Raw genomic sequence first — 19,884 nt, 5'->3', positions numbered from 1 at the left:
GTAACCTAACAGGAGCACTGGGAGTGTGGGTTGGAACATTAGGGATGGGGCAGGCAGTAGGGGTGCCTGAGTGGGAGTTGGGGTGATAGAAGAAAAAAACAGGTAAAAACAGGCAGAAGTCCATTAGACCCTCCTCCCCCAGGGCTCTCCCAGGGGTCTTCTCTTCACAGCTGATGCTCTCCTGAATTCGAGGCCAGCATGACATCCTCAGAGATGCTTGGAAGACTTCTTGCAGTTTATTGATACATGAAGAAGATACAGAAGAGTCACAGAGACAAAGCGGATGTAGGGACCATCTCGACACAGGACCTTTACCCCATGGGGCCGTCAGAACAGTGCTGGGACCTGAACAGCAGCAGGTCATGACCTTTGAGACCCAGTAGCACAAAGCAGTGCAGAAAGGAGGGGATCTGCAGAGTGGCTTGTGGACAGGAGCTCTGATCCTGGCTTTAGGGAAGACACTTTGGTTTGGAGACAAGGCTCTGACGGACACTCGGGGCCACCTGGGTTGCAAACTCACAGGGCTGCATTTTCACCTACAGACATTCTCCACCAACACAGTCCCAGGCAGCGCTGAGCCACCACCTAACACAGTAAGACCTAGTGCAGATACACTTTTCACATGCTTGGAGAAAAGGGACAGAGCTTTAGGCTGGAAGTGCCAGCTGTGTACTCCAGAACTGCTTGGAGGGTTGGGCTGTCCAGCACCCTCTGGGATTGGCACCCAGGCCCTCACTGAGAAGCCTATCCTTCATGTATCTCAAACCTGGCTCAATGGTGAGCATGTGACACACAGAGGCACAGACCTGGACCTGCTCTTCTAGATACCAGAATGTCAGGGAACTCTCTGAGGCTTGAGGAGTCTAGAGCCACCTGCTCAGTCACAGCATGGTCTCACAGATCTTCATGGGCATCCCTGAGCCCCAAGCTCACCCTCTTCACTTCAAGGAGTTCTAGACCTCTTGAGACAGTCAGAAATGTTAGTTAAATCCCCTTTCCTTATATTATGGGTTTTCCATTGTTAAGAGGGACAAGAAAGAAGCAGGCCACCAAATCTTAACCCTAAGCCAGCATTGGGTTCTGCTTTGGTTGCAGTGTATCAGGAAACCTTGGCCCCTCCCCCTAGAAGTCCTGGCCAGAGACACAGATGGATCAGGCCTTCAGCTCCTGGGCCTACAGCTTCCCTCCTGACCTCAAGCCATGTAGAGTTGGATCCCAAAAGCCCTGAGCAATGGCACTTTCCTATGTGCATGTAAAAGGACTCAGAGAGAGAGAGCCAGGATGGGCAAGTGGGGCCTATTCTAGTCCCTTGTGGATTACACACACACACACACACACACACACACACACACACACACACACACGTGCACATACAAACAAGATCCCCCACCTTTAACCTCTCCCCTTTGTCACCTAGACTAGCTGGAAGGAGAACATGAAAGTGACAAGGGTGACCCAGCCAGGCCTGGCACCCAGGCTTCAGGACCACTGGCAGGCACAGTCTGTAGGCTCCTGTACTGTATAGGGCACCCAGGTAGCATTCGTGGCACAGAAGAGCTGCACAGAGCGACGCTGCAGTCCCACCTCACGGCAGCACTTGCAGAAGCGGGCATAGGTGTTGATGTTGTGGTTGTAGATGCTGGCAGAAGGGCACCTCCCATCGCAAGACACCAGGTTCACCTGGGGACGAGCATGTCATCAAAGGGGACATCTGCCTCTCCAGTCCCTCAGCCACCACTACCACCACGACCACCACCACCACCACCACCCCAAGATATCCATCCCTTCACGCACAGGGGTATTGCTCCTGCAGTCATTCTTGCGGATGGTCATGCGAATGGTCACCTTCTTGCAAGACCGTCCATCCTCCTTACCTGGTAGGGGCAGGGTGGGCAAGAGTTATGTCCCAGACTGGCATCGAGATGGGTCAGCCTGGGGTTAGTTAACGTCTTCCAGGTTGGTACCCACACATTTATGTCCCCTCCATCAAGGGGAAACCCCTTTAACCCAGTGTCTTAGAAGGATGTGGGACCAGGGAAGGCAGAAACTTGAGCAAATGACACAGAGGAAGACACGTGGAGTGGCTAGGGAGAGCCTCGGACCTCTGTGCTATAAGAAGATCTGAGACAAGAACAGGCTATCTCCATACCCAAGCCCAACACGTATCTGTCATCCCTGTTAGAGACCCTTCATCCATCCTCACATCCTCTCTGAGCTTCAGTGTTTCTACTCCGAGAGGACTCTACCAGTAAGAGTCTGCCATGAGTGGAAACCTCAAGCCCAAACAGGATGCTGCACACAAGCAAGATCCATGGGGATTCCATAGCTCTCAATCAGGGGCCAAGGGTGCAAACTGGCACTGTAGAGTTTTTTTCTGCCCAGATCACATCTCTCCCAGACAGACTACCAGTCACATGGCTCTCCTTTGCCTCACCTCCTTGGATAGTTTTCTCCAAAATCCCCCACACCCCCCACCCCGACCCCCCAACCCCTGCTGAGACCTTTCTAGAGCCTCTCTTTTGAAAAATGCAATTCCCTTCCTCAACCCTCCTTGATCCCTCTTTGTCGTATTCTGTCCTAGGCACAATCTTTCTGGCCAGAGGCATGTCTCTAATTATGCTAGGGAGACCTGAGTTTGTAAGTTTTGTGGCCTTCCTCCCTGCACTGTGAGTTCTAGTCTCAATCCAAAAGTGTTTTTTTTTTTAATACATCAAAAGCTCAGAGGAGGTGTGAGGGTGTAACCGGGCATGACAGACAGGGTCGGAGTCTCGGATGATAATGGATCCCGGTGTGATGAACCACACCAGATTCTTTATGACTTGGACCCTGCAGAACTCAAAGCCTCCAACCTATAATCTACTACGCCTGTTCTTTCATCTGCCCACAAAGTAGCAGCCACAAAGCCTTCTTTATGCCATACCCACAATTCCCAGGTTTATGGATGGCACACTGTGGCACTTATTAGATATCTGCTAGAGTCATGGGCTTGCACTGCAAGCCCCCAGAAGCCATGAGACACCAACTGGGTAGAGTCCTTTCCTTTAACTTCTGAGGCTCAGCAGACCAGCAGGAGAATCAAGTGCTGCCGTGGCCATAGACCTGTAGGAGTGTTCGGTGGGGGAAGGAATGGTGGCCTTGAACATGGGTGGGTACCAGATAAGTGGAAGCTACTAAAACCCAGGAGATGTGTCTCAATACCCAGCATGCATGTGGACTAAATGACCTTCACCAGAGGCAAGGAGTCTCCCTTTCTATCACCCTCAGAGCGTAGGGACACCTAAAAGGGACAATTAGAAATAGCTGTGTGTTTGCCTGCTTCCTGTTTTATGTGTTTCTGAGACACATAACTGAGCAGCAGTGGACACTAGCCAACGGGGGAGTGTCAGGTCTAATAGGGACCATGGGAGACAAGCCTCTTAGGGAACCGAGGAGAGGGGCACAGGGCTCAGGCCACACGGGGAACACAGAACATTCAGGGAGCATGAGGTTATGGACCGTGGATCAGCCAATCAAAGTCTGGAGCCAAGCTCTCCTGTAGTAAGTTATGTGGACGTAAGCAGCTCAAAGCTTATGACCCTTTGGACGCGGGGTCTGAGCATCCTAGAAGGCAGGCTGGTGAGCAAAGGCCACAAGGCTGACTGGTTCCTTCAGGTACATGTAGTTAAGATGCTGGTTCTGGGTATCCAGGATTCCAGAAGCAAAGTGTGAGTCAGAGGTTTCTGTCTGACAGCCAGAGGTCTGGAAACCTAAGTATCCTCAAAGAGGCAGCTTCAAGACCAGGGTTCGTGGGTCACAGAACTAATGGTGGGGAGGGACATGTGGGCTAGAGTCTTCATCTGGGGCAGAGGAGGCAGACTGACTGAGGGATGAATGACTTCCTGTATGGAGTGGCTACTTTTTTTTTTTTTTGGTTTTTCAAGACAGGGTTTCTCTTTCTCTGTGTAGCCCTGGCTGTCCTGGAGCTCACTTTGTAGACCAGGCTGGCCTCGAACTCAGAAATCCGCCTGCCTCTGCCTCCCGAGTGCTGGGATTAAAGGTGTGCGCCACCACCCCGGAGCTCTTGACTCTAGCTGCATGTGTATCAAAAGATGGCCTAGTCGGCCATCACTGGAAAGAGAGGCCCATTGGACTTGCAAACTTTATATGCCCCAGTACAGGGGAACTCCAGGGCCAAAAAGGGGGAGTGGGTGGGTAGGGGAGTGGGGGTGGGTGGGTATGGGGGACTTTTGGTATAGCATTGGAAATGTAAATGAGCTAAATACCTAATAAAAATGGAAAAAAAAAAGGTGTGCGCCACCATGCCCAGCGGCTATTGTCTTTTATCTCCAGCAAGAAGAAGAGGCCTTGTATTGGGACAGAGTTCATGAACATGTGGCCTCTGGCCACCTGATTGTTTATGCCAGGGCCATGACTTTCAGCTGATGGGACATCCCTTCATCTACTCATCCTGATAGCTACCATCATAAATGCCAGGTTGGTGACACAGCCCCTTGGCCACCTATGTGCCCCACTCCCTTCTGCACACTGAGCTCTGCGTCTCCACCATGCTCACTCACATGCTCTGCAGCATCCTTCCAAGGATGGTACCACAGAGCCACCAACCTAGAGGGAGAAAAAGAGAGAGTGGGGAATCCATGCTCCAGTCCAAGAGCCAAGATCCCAGGGAGAGGCAAAAACGGGCTTAGAGAGCTGGGCATGGGAGTGCATGTTTCTAATCCCAGGAAGATGTCTACAAGTTTTTGGCCAGCTTGCTCTACATAGTGAGTTCCAGGCTAGCCAGGAATACAAAGTAAAATCCTGTCACAAAACCCAACTAAATAATACATAAAGAGTGTTAGTCTTTCTCCCATGGTGACCAAAGCAAGAGCTCTGTAGGAGAGACTGAATCCAGGGCTTCCTGCATGCTTGTAAGCACTGTAACTAATGAGCCACATCTGTGTGTGTGTGTGTGTGTGTGTGTGTGTGTGTGTGTGTTCTAAAGATGCAGAAATCTTCAAATGTCTATTATTAATCTTAGGAACCTTGTCATTTCAACAGAAACCTTAACACTCCAGGGATTTTTTTTTTTTTTGAGTTATACACACACTGAAAGCCTTCTACACCAGGCTGGGCACATGCCATCCTGTCATCCTAAAATATACATGTATGCATAAGCCTGGTACTTATGTGTAGGTGTGTCAGTGTACAGTATATGTGCTGATGTCTCTATGGCATAGGAATGATGAATGATGTGAGATGGGTCCTGGAACACTTGACAATGTGATTGCATGCCTTGGTTTGTGATCACATATTTGTAGATATGTGGTGTGATTGAGAAAACCATACAGGATTCTGATCCAAATTCCTCCCACCCAGTCAGAGAGTGATGCCTTGGCTTGAAGCCAGATGTAAGGGAAGGAGATACTGACCTTGGCACACTCGGTTTCATTGAATGGAGGGCAGCTGATGGGCGAGCGGACAAGCACAGCACCCAGGGGGGTGCTGCCACAGTGATGGCGGGCACAGTCCGCGATCCAGGATGCACCAGGCTAGAGAACACATGGGTGGGCAGTGAGGGCTTCTGACCAAATGGGCAGCATGGCCTGAAGACATGTAGAACCCAGGACCAGGTGCTGATAGTGCTCATAACCAAGCCCTAGTCTGGGGCCCAGGGAGAACCACGGTCTTAGTGTTAGGCTCTTAGGGTCTCAGTGGACCCATTCCCAGGTGGGCTTATAGACTATTTACCAAGAACAGGGAAGTGGTGCCATTGGGGAAGGTGAAGAGGCAGGACACGTTTCTGCAGGAGCCGCAGCAGGCCGCCAGGTCCCGTGGGTGGTCATACTCCTGGTTCTGAAGGCCAGGGCAGAGAAGGTGATATCAGCCTTATGCCCACATCCATCCTCCAGGTATCTTCCAAAGCCAGGCTTTAACTAAGCCCCTCTGCTGCCCTGCCCCAGCCTCCCCTAACTGGGAGGCCTCTGATGCCTGCTAGAGATTCCATTTCTGGAGCAGGCAGCAACCTGTTAAGACTCTGCCAGCCCGGCCCTCCCGACGACACACACTCCACACTGTCCCTACCGCCTCGCAGTGCATGTCACAGAGGACAGAGGTGATGTTGATCTGGTAGAAGTTGGTGAGAGGGTCCAGCACGTCTGTGCATCGGGACGTATGACACACACCATCCGCTGAGAGCTCTACCACAGTCTGGCCTGGCTGCATCACACCCAGCTCACGGCTCAGGCATACAGGGGCTTTCACTGGATGGGGGACAGGGGAGGACCTGTCCTGGAGAGCCCAGCCATCCACCGTGGCCCTTCCCAGCTAGCCCACCTGAGGTTCCCATATCTGCCCTTTGCTCACTCACCGCACTCGTACTTGGCGCAGCCGCACACATTCTCCACGCTGTGCATAAACTCCTCATCCAGCTGCGACTTTTCCCACTGCAGGTGACAGAGGGAGTCAGTGCCCACAGCGGGCAACCCAACCCTACCCTCAGAAACAGCCTGCCACTGGGCCCGTGTGCAGTGGGTAGGAAGAAGATGACAACCTGGGGTCCTTTGGCACCCAGAAGCTCAGCCACTCTCCCCACCGTCTAGCCTCCTGCCCTCAGCAAGAAAGACATGAAACCACCACCACAGAGACCCACTTGGCTCACACCTTACCCACGTCCCCCACTTTCTTTCCTAGTTTCAGGGAAGAAAGGGGAATGGGGAGGGGAGCATGAGAGAGACAACGTATGCTGGGACAAGGCACGGGGTACATAATCCAGAAACAGCCTAGTATAACTTTATACGCATCTCCAATGGCCACGCACCCTGGAGGTTAAGGGTTCACAAGCGTCTAATCCCGACTCAGCAATTTACCAAGTTCACGACCATAATTTCAGCTCCCTTGTTTACATAATTGAGATCATCACAGAATCAGTCTCTTGGGCTTGTCATAACCACTAATAAGATAATTCATTAAAAAGACCTGGAACACTGCAGGCCAATGGTAAAGTCTGAGCGGTTGCCAGTGGGCAACTCCACCTGTCACCATTCCCATCATCATCATCATCACCACCTCCATCATCTTCAGCATCCTGACTGCCCTCCCACTAACTCCACCATCATCACCATCATTATCACCCATCAATTATGGCCATCATTATCTTCACTGTTGTGACCATCCTCCCTAGCATCTCCACCATGATCACAACCATCTGCAGGATCTGGCAATTATTCCTCGGCACAGTTAAGCTGGCTCTCCAAAGAGAGGACAGGGTGCCCAGAGTGAGGGGCAGAGCTTGTGCTGATTTGAAATCCAGGGCTCTCTGAGCTAGGTTAAAGGAAGACTCTCCAGAAGACGGGAAGGAGAGGAGAAGGGAGGGAAAGAGAAATAGAATAATGTTGTGGGTGGAGAGGGCAGGGTCTCCATACCAGATGGCATCTGGGCACAGGAATAGTGTCACAGTCACACTCTGAAAAACAGAAGAAGCCAGAAGCTACCTCACAGGGATGTTCAGACACTTCATTGCAAACCAGTCCCTCCAATGGCACAACTCTCAGCCTAGCTCACTCCAGGGAGATGGCCAGAGAAATTGTCACCCTTCTCTCATCCCGACATGCCCAAGACAGAGTGCTCCTGCTTAGATGGTTGGGCAGTCCCAAATATCACACTCCTAACTGGGTATGGAGGGAGGTGAAGCAGGCAGACAGGTCACTCATAGATTTCCCCTTGTCTCCCCTGGAAGCAGGGCTTCTCCAAGAATAACCACTGCAAAGACGCAACTTCCTCCCTCTTGCGTTTCCCACAGGTATATTCCAGCAGCCATGCCCTGCAGCACAACCTGTGGGCAGCTCCTGCTGTGCAGAGTGGTCTGGAGGCACCAGAGACTAACAAAAGGGGCACAGCTGTTTTAACTTTGAGGACCAAGGGCCACAGGCCAGAGCATCTGGGAAAGTCTCTTCTGGGCCACTGGCTCATACAGCAAAGGGATCTAAATGCTCCCTGGGGTGGCTGGCTTGTTGTGTGCCCGGAAGACAACTCGAGGATGAAGCTGAGTGTGGCCCTGTGCTCATGCAGAGCGCATCTGCTGAGGTCTGGAAGACGCATCTGAAAACCTGAAGCAGAATGGTCTCCCGGCTTTTAAAAGTAACTTTCAGAGTTTTGTGAAAGGCTCACCACTGTTCAGTATTGATCACTGTTGTAAGTAAGGTTTCTGTTGGCCATCCAGGAAGACCTGAGTACTCAGTCTATCTGGACTGGCAGGTGATGGCAAAAAGAATAAGAGAGCATTTGTGATCCTGGGGAGGAACGAGGCAGTCGGGATGCTTCGTGCTCAGAGTGAGGCAGGAGGAGGAGAGCCAGCAATGGCCTGGGGAAGCCAGTCTCAGCCAAGTTGATGTTGGGGGAGCTCTTTCTCCCACCCATACCTGACTGAAACTTACCGCAGGACTTGTAGGGGCAGCATCGGTCTGGGCTCCACACCTCCACCAGGGAAGTGCCCATGCCACACTGTACCTGTGGGCAGCGGAAGTTCTCACACACTGGGTCGAATGTGGCAGGAGTAGGGAGACAGGTGACAAATTAGTTTTAGACACCTCTTTTACAAATGCTTTTACAAATGCTCAGGGTGCGGCTCCGCTACATCCCACCTCTTGCTTATACCCATACAGTGTACCTAGACACCCCCAGGGCAAGAGTCTTTCCTAAGGCTACTGCCTCTTCACACATGGCCCTCACTGAGCCCAGCGGGGACTCACCACACTGATACAGAGGGCAGCAGAGCTCTGTGGTGTTCCTGTGCACAGTGAGTGCCTCTCCTTCCTGACACTCAGGCATGGGATCTGAACACTCACCACAGCCTGTGGGGACAGAAGGGTCACCACTGTCATAAAAATTCCCCCTCAGGGAGAGGATGGGGCCTCTAACCAGCCCAAAGCAGCATTTTGGGGTCTCCGGCATCTTGGCATCAGAATCTATGTGTTCATACTGTGTCTACCCACAGTGTGGCCCTGAAAACACACCTGTTTCTTGTGCTCAGCAACCTAGGGGTAGCGTAGATGTATCTTTTATTCACCTGATGTAATTGTTATCTCGGAGGCCTCTGTCTGCTAACCTAGGCCTAGTCCTGAAAGCTTCTAGTCTCTGTGCAAGCTAATCTAAGCCTAGAACGTTTTCAGCCTTTAAGACTTGCTGCTGAATAAGCTCACCCTTTCTTATTTTTTTCTAAATTCTACCTGGTGGTTCAACTCAGCTGTTCTGGCTCAAACTCACCTCCAAGCTGACTGGTTCAAGCTGGCTTCTTTCTCCCAGCCTCATGCTAACGTTGGCAATATGTTCTAATCTTCTGGCTCTTCTCATCTGGGTTTTCTGTCCTCACCCCATGTCTAGCTCATTCTCTCTCTGCAACCTGACTCTGCACAACTGTCCCAACAAAATTGCCTCCTCTCTCTTTCTCTCTCTCTGTCTCTCTGTCTCTCTCTCTGTCTCTCTCTCATATATATGTATATATATATATACACACACATACATACACACATATACACATATATACATATACATACATATACATATATATGGGTATATATGTGTGTATATATGTATATACATATATGTGGGTATATATATGCATATATATGAAATACACACACACATATATGTATATATATGCATATATATTTGTATACACACACACATATATATATATAAAATATCTGTACTGCCTCTCAAGTAGCTTCCCTTTCCTCTCTCTTCTCGTGAGAATTGTGCATATCCTGCTCTGTCAAATTTTTCTCTGATTTGTCATTTTGTCTGCCACTCAATTAGACATTACTTTCAAACATGAGTACTTCCTTCTGCAAACTAACTTTACCTTCATTGTTTGGAATTAAAAGTGTGTACTAAGGGTGTCATTATATTCCAGGGAGAGGGATTAAAGGTCTGTGCTAAGGCTGAGCCATACCACAACTAGAAACAGGTTTTTTTTTCAGTAAATAACACAATGTCGGGGTTCACGGTGTGATGAAAAGGTAGCACAGGACTCCTTCCCCTTTGTCCCACATTGCATTCTGAATAGCGACTTCATCCTTCCCCCTCTACCCCTCTCACACAAGGACCCCAGCCTTTCCTCTCAGTCACCCACAGAAGCAGGAACGAGGAAGGGGCTGATGCACAGCCCACAGCCACCTACCACAGAAGTAGGAGGTGCAGCAGGAGTCTCCTAGGCGGCCCTCGATCAAGATCTGGTCCTCACGACAGGTGGGGACCTGCTCAGCCTCACACAGACCAGGGTCACACTCTGAGGAAAAAGCAGAATGTAAGCTCTGACCGCAGGCTCTGCCTGGCTGTGCCTGGACTCCTCTCTGTCCCTGTCCAATTTTATCCATGACTCAGAACACAGATGTCAGTCTTAGCATCTCAGGCCCACCCCACTCCCCCATCCCAACCTCTTACCGCAGCTGTAGCTGGGACAGCAGGAATCCTCCTGGAAGTGGGTGATGAGGCTGTGGCCTGGGCGGCAGGTGGGAGCGAGGCCCTCGCACAGGGTCTGGTTACACACTAGGGAGCCGGACACACAACCCATCACCCGGGGGCCAGTGTCCTCACAGCTCACTGGGGCCACTGGATGCCTAGACATGGGCTCCTTCCATTCCCTGCCCTGCCCTGCCCTGTCCTGTCCTGCCCTGCCCTGCCCTTCCTCCATTCTCAAATGGCTGCCTCTGAGGACCCCACAAGGTAGAGACTAAGATGAATAGACATTCATCTAGGTGTACTTCATGCCAGTGTTTAAGATCTTTACGCAGCCGAGTCGTTACAGGAGAACCAGGCATGGTACACTGAGAGTGATTTACAGAATCTACAGGGCGCAGAGCTGACTAGGATAATGTCCCCAGGCCTCTGCCCATTCCATTCCAACTCAAGCCTCTGCTCCTGCTCCCCCAAAGCCTAATTCTCTATTTCCCCCTAGTGAACACCCCAAAAGATGCTCCAATTTCCAGGCCTTATCCCGGTTGTCATGGCCATACAACAGACACAGCTGGAGCCAGTTGTTGGCTTATGGTTGAAGGCCAGGGAAGTCAAGAGTGGGACTCACCGCAGACACTCCCCAGGCAGCAGGGGTCCTCCGTGGGCTGTAACAGGATCACTTCACCAAAGCGGGGGCAGCTCTCAGGTCGGGGACCAGGGCAGTCCAGGTCCACGGGTATGATGGTGTCTGGAGCCTGGCATTGCTGCTGACAGCAGCCACTGAGGGAGCTGTTCCAGGTCTCCCCCAGAGCACGTGGAACCCCGGTGCTGTCAGTGCAGGCTGCAGTGGGGGCGTATTAGGGCACAGGGTCTCAGGACCAGACTGTCTCAGACTATGATCCCTCTCATCCAAACACGAACCACCCCAAGGCCGAGACCTGGAAGTGCAAAGTGGCCTCTACCAAGGTCTTCGGGAAGCACAGGAGGTACTAGTGGGAGACTGGGCTTGGGACCTACCACACTTGTCCTCAGGGATGCAGAGTGCCGAGTGGCGTCGGTGCAGAATGGTGCCCTCCGTGCACACACAGCCCTCACCCAGCACCTGGCACTGCTCTGGGTCCAGGGGGCCCAGTATCCCGTCCTGGCATGTGTCAGGGGGTTCACAAGCTGCCACACAGGCCTGGTAGGTAGAGTCACTGGAGCACAGGAAGGCTGTAGGAGGATAATGGACATCAGTCCTAGTCTAGTGTAAGAAGAGGTGAGGAGGAGCAGAGCATCCACCGTGCCCAGCTGAGTACCTGAGTCTGGGGCTTAGCACTGAACCGCCTTCCTCTAAGGTCGGGAGTCATCAATAGACTGCTCCCTAGCCCATATGCTATTTATTGTCTGCTTTTTGAATACAATTTTATTGGAACACAGATGTGCCAATTCATTTGTGTCAATGTTGTTTGTGTTGCTGAGGAGTTTTGTGTTGTTGGGTCAAGGTCTCATTACTTGAGGCAAAATCCATCTTCCGGGTTCAGCCTTCCCAGTACTAGGGGTGCAGGTGTCAGCCAGCATACCCCATTCATTTACATACCGTCTTTGGCTGTCTCTGCACTGCACGGGTATAACAGAAGTATTTGCTATCTGGCCCTTTTGAAAACGTTGGCTCTAGATTGGTGTTTTCTAGTGGTGTTGGTGGAGACAATGGATCTGGGGTTTCAGCCCAGCACACACAAGGGTGCTGGAAAGTTCTTTGGGCATTTTAGAAATCCCATTACTGGGACTCTGTCCCATACCAAGCAAACCTCTGATGAGGCCCAGCATTTATCCAAATTCCCTATGTGAACAGCTGGGTTGAAATGGCTGTAAGTTGAAAGAAAAAAAAAAATCTTACTACCCATGATACATACTGTATTTTGTATTTTGTTGCATTTTTTTTAAAGTGTTGGTGTTGCCCTCTTCCAACTGGCTCCATACTCTCTGTGCCAGGATCCACAGTTTAAAAATACTACTCTGTACACTCCGAGTCTTTTCATTCTTATTTGTCATAGATAGGTATGGCCTTCTCAGGAGTGGTCCCCATGGTTCCTGGAAACAAAACTGCTCTACGCTGCCTGACCCAACTCTAACAGGATAGAGGTAAGGAAGAGGTGGGTCCCATTTCTGTCTCCATGGAAGAAGGGAGAGATCCAAAGATGAGAAAGGTCAAGGAAACTCCCAGCCAGGGATCATGTGTCAGGCCGGCGTGGAGAACTGGACGGCCATGATCTCCATTTGACTCAAGGCACTGTAAGAAAAAGTGGTCGTTACTATGCCCATTGTTTAGAGAAATGATCCAATTAAAAACAATCAATTCAAATAAAATAATTGCTTATTGTTCATTAATATAAATACAGCAAAAGATTCTGCTCATTAGCATGGAATGTAACTACAAGCAGAATATTTATAAGCACATTAATATAATGAGTTGAGTGAAGAGACTATGAAGCTCGGGGAAGCGTTGACTTGACGTGGCTCTGGGAGTCCTTTCACACACTAATGGTATGAGTTCAAGAGAACAGTGGGAGAAGGTGACCTGGCCCCTACTCACGGCAATAGTCGGAGCCCCGCCACTCGATGCACACGTGGAATTTGTGACACATAGCCACATACACGGTGAGTGCCACACAGGGCTGCTGCACGTACTTGGTGTCCCGGATCCACAGCTCACAGAATGACTCTGGGGAGACCTAGGTGGATGCATCAGTCAGTGCTGCCCATCCTGGTGCCCCAAATCCCAGGGCCCAGCTCAGCCTAACCCTGCTCAGAAGGTCACAGTGTCTCTCCATGTGCCCTCCCCAGCCCAGGAAGTCGCCCCATGCTGTACTCCATGGATACCTACAAAGCTGTGGCAGGCACTGAAGGTTCGGTTGGACACCATGCGAAGGCAGGGCGAGCAGTCAGCTGTGGCACAACTGTCTGGGCGGAAGCGGGTCTGACCCTCTGAAGTCAGGGAGCTGGGCACCTGCCAGCTGTCCAGAAAGGGAGCAGGGTCCTCTGCCTCACCCAGCACAGAGCCATCCTTCAAGGTGAGGTCATTGGCTGCATCTCCATCACAGATACCTGAAAGTGACAAAGTGATCTCGCTAAGCACAAAGCCCACTACTAACTGCCCCAGGTTGGCTCTCACGTGGAACAATCATCACACGGATTTGAAAGGTGTTACCGAGCTTTGCCATGCGACAGATAAGGACAGGGGGGCACAGGGAGCCAGGGCACCTGCTGGGTAGGAAAGTTCACACAAAAATATTTAGGGAGAAGAAACTCTGATTTGAATGTACTTTAAAATGGTTCAGAGATCCACGCATGCATGCATATACACATGTGTATATACTACACATATGTATGTTCTATATGTGTGTTTACTAGGGAAAGAGAAGCAACTGAGAATAGATACGTCTGAGTGAAAGTCCATAGGGCTCCTTTAGTCTATTCTTTTAATTTCTGTGTCTGACATATCACAGTGGAAGGTTATCCCCTAGGTACCTGCTCCAGTGGGGACGGCTAGCTAACCCTAACTGATGCTTCATGGATGCTCGCTGGAATCAGCCGTCCATTTCCCCCAGACTCGCTTGCAGCTGGATGTGACTGTGTAGCTGAGCCCCAGCCAATGGCGTGGTAAGGTGAAGGGTTCTTACTACCTGCTCTAGAGGTCCTACCGGTTTCCCTCTCTGGAGTCGGAAGCTTACGCTGAGCAGTGAAGAGCTATAAGAAGGAGGGAATCTGGGGACATGAGATGTCACTGGTCATTTGAGAAGTCACGTTCTCAGGAAATATGCTTCTGCTGTATTGGGTACGGAGATGAGGGCAAGAATGTGGTTGATCTGCTGCAAGGGATGCACTTCCCTGTCATCCCTCACCTCCCGGCATGTTCTCGGCCCCAGATGCACGTTTTCTTGCCTGTGCTTTTGTTTGAGCAACTCTTCTGGCCTACAGTGCTTTCTTGAACATCTTTCATCCCAGGCTGCTTTCCATCCACCCATCTTCCCAGGTCTGTGCAACAGCAGTAGCTTGCAGGAACGTTGCACAAACAATTTTAGCTAAGTACCAAGGGCTTTTCTTTCCCAGGTCTCACTGAAATTTCCTCTGTTGCCTAGCGAGGGGGTGGGGGGGTGGGGGGGAGGGCGGGGACCAGTGTATGTGTCAAAGGTCACTTCAGCTAAAACAGAGATGTGAATGATCTGGCTTCTGTTCTGATTTCTCCGACCACCCCTTTTGCTAACATAAAGCATTCCTTGAGGCAGAACTCTGATTTTTTTTAATTAATTTTCTCGATAGTGATATTTTGGGTCTGGGCTTGGAATCCCCAAGGGATATCCTAGAAAGAACATGGCCTTCTGGATCCTGCCACCTTTGCCAGAGATAAACAGAGCATTGGTAGAAAGGAAGAGAAAGAAGATATGATGGTGACCGTGGCGACGGTGGTGGTGGAGGTGACTGTGGTGTTCGTGGTGATGGTAGTGGTGTGTAAAAGGAAAAATGTTTCCCCGTAAGAATGGAAGCTTTAGAAACCACATAGCCTAGTCTGTTTTGCTTCCCAGAGGCTCATACTTAAAGAAGCGGGGAGGGGGCGCCTATGTCACTCACCATCACAATCACAGCCGCCTGCCATGACACGTCTCTGCAGGGAGCAGCAGCCTGCACCTGTGTTCCTAGTTAACACCAGTCTCTAAGAGAGCACTGTCTGCTGCTACACTGTGGTCTGAGGAGCCCTAACTGTGTGCGTCAGAGCAACTCTGCCTTGTGCCTGTCAGACAGCCACTTGACCTCTGAGGCCCTGCTTGTCTCTGGTTCAGTGAAGACACTAAGGGCCACTTCCCAGGACTGTTGTGTGGGTGACCTGGAGCAAATGATCTCAAAGAGTGGAAGTGTCAGGCCAAGGGCCCCTGCACATGCAGACAGGAGGGATTATCTGGCATTAGGAAGCCGTCAGGGATGCTGACAGACAAACCTGGCTGAAGTGACACTTGGCAAGGAAACCCTGCACTATTCCCTGTTAACAGCCTCAGCCCCAGACATAGACACGAGGCCACTCAGCACTGGCAGTTCTCTTGGTCCTTCCTCTGGCCTGATACCCTGTCCCAACATAACCTGGTCTGAGAGAACCTTCCTGGTACCAGAGAGGGACCAGGGAGCACTCCCCTCCCCCTGCTCGGTCCCTCCTTACCACACAGGCCATGGCCCTGGGTCTTGCTGACTTTGCTGGCTTCCAAGATCATGAGTCCTGAGCTGTGAAGCCACTGGATCTGGATGTGTGAGGGTGTCCGGACGATATACATGTGTCCTGTATCCTCAATTCGGAAGCCATATCGGCTCATGGGTGGCCACACAACTTGAGAGTCCACAGTCACCTTAAGGGGTAAGAAATTGAGCAGGAGGAGCAGAGCTCCCACTTACCTCCCCACTCATCTATATGTCCACCAACTTATCTATCTACATATCCGTCTGTCCATCTGTCTGTCCATCCATCCATCCATCCATCCATCCATCCATCCATCCATCCATCCACCCACCAACTGACCCATCCATCTCACCCATCACTGAACTGACTCCCTAGGCATCTCCCATGTGCCAGGCTGTTTGGAGCACATGCATCCAAAGCATGGACCAACAGAATATTAGAGAATTCTGAAAATATTTTTAAGTGCAAAATCCAATAAAACCAGAACTGTAACAGCATGAGGAAGGCTAAATCTCACAGGGTGCATAAACTCCCGTCCCTTCTAAGCAGGTCCTTACTTCCTGGCTCTACAGCCTTAGGTTGAGGGGCTCCCTCCCTGGCATCAGCCCACTTCCTGCTGACCATCAAGGAAGAATGCAGCTGGTTCCCTGGCAACAGGTCACCATTACATCATGGTTTTCTTAGGGGCAGGAACTGTCAGACTCTTTGAATTCCTAGCACTTGTCTTTGGGTTTGCCGTTACCTGAGGGCTCAATCAATATCTGTTCAGTTCTGAGCACACCTCAGTTCTCACAAACATTTTAAATTCAAGGCTATAGCTTCTATTACAAATGGACATGGTTAAAATTCCGTATGTAAGATGGAGTAAGAATTAAGCTTTATGCCATAAAACTAAAAGCAGAAAAGATTAAGATTATAAAATATTTATTATGATTCACCATCCTCCATTCAGGAGTGGACTATTGTATTAATCACGCCACGAGGCACCCAGCATGTGAATTGCTGACCTACAGGAAGGGAACCTCTGTTCAGAAGCCAGAAAACTGTAGCTTTGGGAAGGTCCCCAACTCTCTTGACACCTCCAGCTTTCCCATTTGCACTGACGGAGGCTTGAGCTCCGGGTTGTGAGTGTGTCCATCCCTATATGAAGCCAGGCAGCTGGCCTGTGTCCACGAGTTCCACAGGCTTTAACAGCACTCTATGGAAGGATGAGATTGAAGCAATCTTAAAAAGTCCCCCAAGAAGGAAAGGCCCAGGACTGAACAAGAGTTCTGACTGAACTCTTGGCCAAATTCTGCCAGAACTTTAAAGAATTCATGCCAGTGCTCCTCAAAGTATTCCATAAAACAGAGAGGAAGAGAATGCTACCAAACACATCTTACAAATCCAATATTACTCTAATATCTAGTTGGCTAAGAATATGACAAAAAAAAAACACCCCATAGACAAATTTCCCTCAACACACACACACACACACACACACACACACACACACACACGCACTCAATAAAATACTTGAAAACTAATTCACTCACACAATAAGCATCATATAGCAAGAGCAAAATGATTTCAGAGTTGCAAGGGTGATTCAATACATACAAGTTAATGAATGTAATACAGTGCATAGAGAGACTCCTGGGTAGAGATCATGTGATCATCTCAGTGGATGAAGAAAAGGCCTTTGACAAAAGTCCAACCTCTCCTGATGATAAAGGAAGGCCCAGAAGAAACCAGGAATAGGAACAACAGATCTCAATGCAATGAAGACTGGGTGATGAGTTTACAGACAACATTATATTACATGGGGGGGTGGGGAAAGAAAGCATTCCTTCTAAAGTCAGGAACAGACAAGGTGTCCACTCCCTCTGCTCTTACTAATACGCTGTTTGAAGTTACATCCAGAGCAGTAAGGCTGGAGCATGAAACAGAGGCAGTAAAATAAGACAGGAGACACAAATCACATCATCCCTCCTTGCAGATAATATAATCCTATATTTAAAAAAACAAAAACAAACAAACAAACAAACAACCCAAGACGGCATCAGAGAGTTCTGAGACCGGATGCTTTTGGTAAAGTAGCAGAGAAGCAATCCCATGGTGAAGAGTCTCAAAAGAACAAAAAGCAGAAAGATATTAAACCACAAAGATGAATGCATCTACAATAAAAACTTGAAGCATCAAAGAAAGGAACCGAAGACAGAACATGGAAAGGGCACTCTTGCTCAGAGATCCCAGGATTAATATTGTGAAAATGGTTATACTACCGAGAATGATATACACTCAACACAGTTCTTATTAAGGTTCTAACCATCATTACAGAAAGAGGGAAACAACCCTAACATTCCTATGGAAGGACAGCGGAAACAACCATGAAGAGTGGTGCTGGAGGTGCCACAGTCCCTAGCTATGAGTTACACTCAGAGCCACAGTGGGCGGGGGAGCAAACAAATGGACCACAGCACCAACACAGCACCAACAAAGCACCAACACAGCACCAACACAGCACCAACACAGCACCAACAAGAGGCAGACATGGAATCAGCGCAGTAAGACTGAGGATCCAGGAGGAGCACACAGCTATAGCCATCTCACTTTTCACAGAGGTTTAAAACACACGCTGAAGGAAGATAGGCTTCTCAGCAGACGGTGCTGAAGAAACTGGAGACGCTCATTCCGAAGATGAAAACCAGAACTACCTCTCCCTAAACAAAACCTAATTCAAAATGGATTGAAAGATTTAACATAAGATGTGAAAACTTTGAAACTGCCTCTAGCAGAAGAAGAATGAGACTTTCTGAAAAGGACCCAACAAATTTGATAAACGAGGTTTCATCAGATTAAAGAAATCCTATCCAGTGAAGAAAACAATTGCCAGAATAAAGCGTGACTTGCAGAATGGAGTGAATCTTTCCATTCATCTAAGAGGGCGATCAATATAGCGACTATATGAAGAACTCAAAGATTAAACGCAAAACACCAAATCATCTGGTCAACAAATGTGAAAATGAATTGAACAGAGAATTATCCAGGGGGAAAAATAGCCAGTACATAGATGGGAAAAAATGGTCAAACATGTTTAGTCATCAAAAATGCAAATAAAAATGAGATTGAGGGTCCCTCTCCCCTCAATCCAGGTAAACAAACAAACAACAAATGCAGGCACAGGTAGTAAGGGTTGGCAAAAGGACCTTACATGCTGTGTTCAGAAGGTGAGTCAGTTAGCCACGTGCAAATCAGTACACAGGGTCCACAAAACTCCAAGTTTACCAACCGCGTGGTCCACCTATGCCACTCCTGAACATACACCTGCAGGAACTAAGACCTCCTAACCAAGAGGCACCTGAATATCCATGTTAATTGCGGCCATTCATGATTGCCAGCTTGTGGAATCATGGTAGAGGTCCAATAACGGACAAATGGATAAAGCCAATTGTATGTGTGTTCACGTGCACACACTTGCACATACACTTATGCATGTGTAACAAACTTTTATTCAGACATTTAAAAAAGGATCAAATTACATCATTTGCAAAAAAGTGGTTAAAATTAGAAAGAATCATGTTAAGTAAAAAAGCAAGACTTTCCCCTGTGGTGGATGTGTGTATGTAATACATACCCATATATATTCGTATCGACGTGAACATGGAAAATGACTATTTGGAAGGAGAAAGGGTACAAAGGCAGGGGAGGGTAACAGCAAAATAAATGATCAAAGCCCATGATGTTCATGTGTGAAATGTCCTCATGAAACAATATTTTAAACAGTTATTTTACAGGTATAATTTGAATATATGCTAATAGGAAGGAAGAATTTATAGATATATACTAAATATGATAAATTTGTGTGTGTGAATTATGCCCTTCTTATTGAAAGGTTAAAAAAAAAAAACACCAAGGAATGGATTTTGGGAACTGTGAAGGTTTCGGTGAAAAATGTCCCCCATAGGCCTCCTTATTTGAATGGGGTCTTTTGTTCTTGGTGCTATTTGGACAGGCTATGGAACTCTTAGATAGTATAGCCTTGCTGGAGGAAGCTCATCACTGGTGCGGGCCTTGAGGGTTTACAGCTTCGCCTCACTTCCTGTTCGGCACTCTGCGTCCTGCTCTGGCTGCCTGCTGCCAACCTTCACCACGGTTTCTGGAACCATGAGCCAAAATGAACTCTCCCTTCTATAAGTTGCTTTTGTTCACAGTATTTTATCACAGCAGCAGAAAGGCAATAAATAAAGGGACTTTATTCTATTTAT

At 49.1% G+C, this 19,884-nt stretch overlaps 1 protein-coding gene across 2 annotated transcripts in view; it reads right to left on the bottom strand.

Annotated features, from left to right (window-relative positions):
- Nucleotides 1–214: 214 nt before the first annotated feature.
- Otog (otogelin) overlaps nucleotides 215–19,884 on the bottom strand; it is a 70,448-nt gene continuing 50,778 nt past the window's right edge. For both annotated transcript variants that reach the window (NM_013624.2, XM_017322025.1), the window contains 17 exons: nucleotides 15,623–15,806; nucleotides 13,298–13,518; nucleotides 13,007–13,145; nucleotides 11,449–11,643; nucleotides 11,060–11,272; nucleotides 10,420–10,524; nucleotides 10,157–10,264; nucleotides 8,727–8,828; nucleotides 8,412–8,510; nucleotides 7,401–7,441; nucleotides 6,347–6,422; nucleotides 6,061–6,239; nucleotides 5,728–5,832; nucleotides 5,409–5,528; nucleotides 4,557–4,602; nucleotides 1,795–1,874; nucleotides 215–1,680 (listed from right to left, as the gene is read on the bottom strand). In NM_013624.2, the coding sequence (NP_038652.2) occupies nucleotides 1,480–1,680; nucleotides 1,795–1,874; nucleotides 4,557–4,602; nucleotides 5,409–5,528; nucleotides 5,728–5,832; nucleotides 6,061–6,239; nucleotides 6,347–6,422; nucleotides 7,401–7,441; nucleotides 8,412–8,510; nucleotides 8,727–8,828; nucleotides 10,157–10,264; nucleotides 10,420–10,524; nucleotides 11,060–11,272; nucleotides 11,449–11,643; nucleotides 13,007–13,145; nucleotides 13,298–13,518; nucleotides 15,623–15,806 (2,214 nt within the window). In that variant the 3' untranslated portion in view covers nucleotides 215–1,479. The remainder of the gene's footprint in view (nucleotides 1,681–1,794; nucleotides 1,875–4,556; nucleotides 4,603–5,408; nucleotides 5,529–5,727; nucleotides 5,833–6,060; nucleotides 6,240–6,346; nucleotides 6,423–7,400; nucleotides 7,442–8,411; nucleotides 8,511–8,726; nucleotides 8,829–10,156; nucleotides 10,265–10,419; nucleotides 10,525–11,059; nucleotides 11,273–11,448; nucleotides 11,644–13,006; nucleotides 13,146–13,297; nucleotides 13,519–15,622; nucleotides 15,807–19,884) is intronic.

Source organism: Mus musculus, chromosome 7 (genome assembly GCF_000001635.26).
Source record: "Mus musculus strain C57BL/6J chromosome 7, GRCm38.p6 C57BL/6J".
Taxonomy (NCBI): Eukaryota; Metazoa; Chordata; class Mammalia; order Rodentia; family Muridae; genus Mus; species Mus musculus.
Note: the sequence above shows the minus strand (reverse complement) of the source record. Positions and strands in the feature narration are given on the sequence as shown.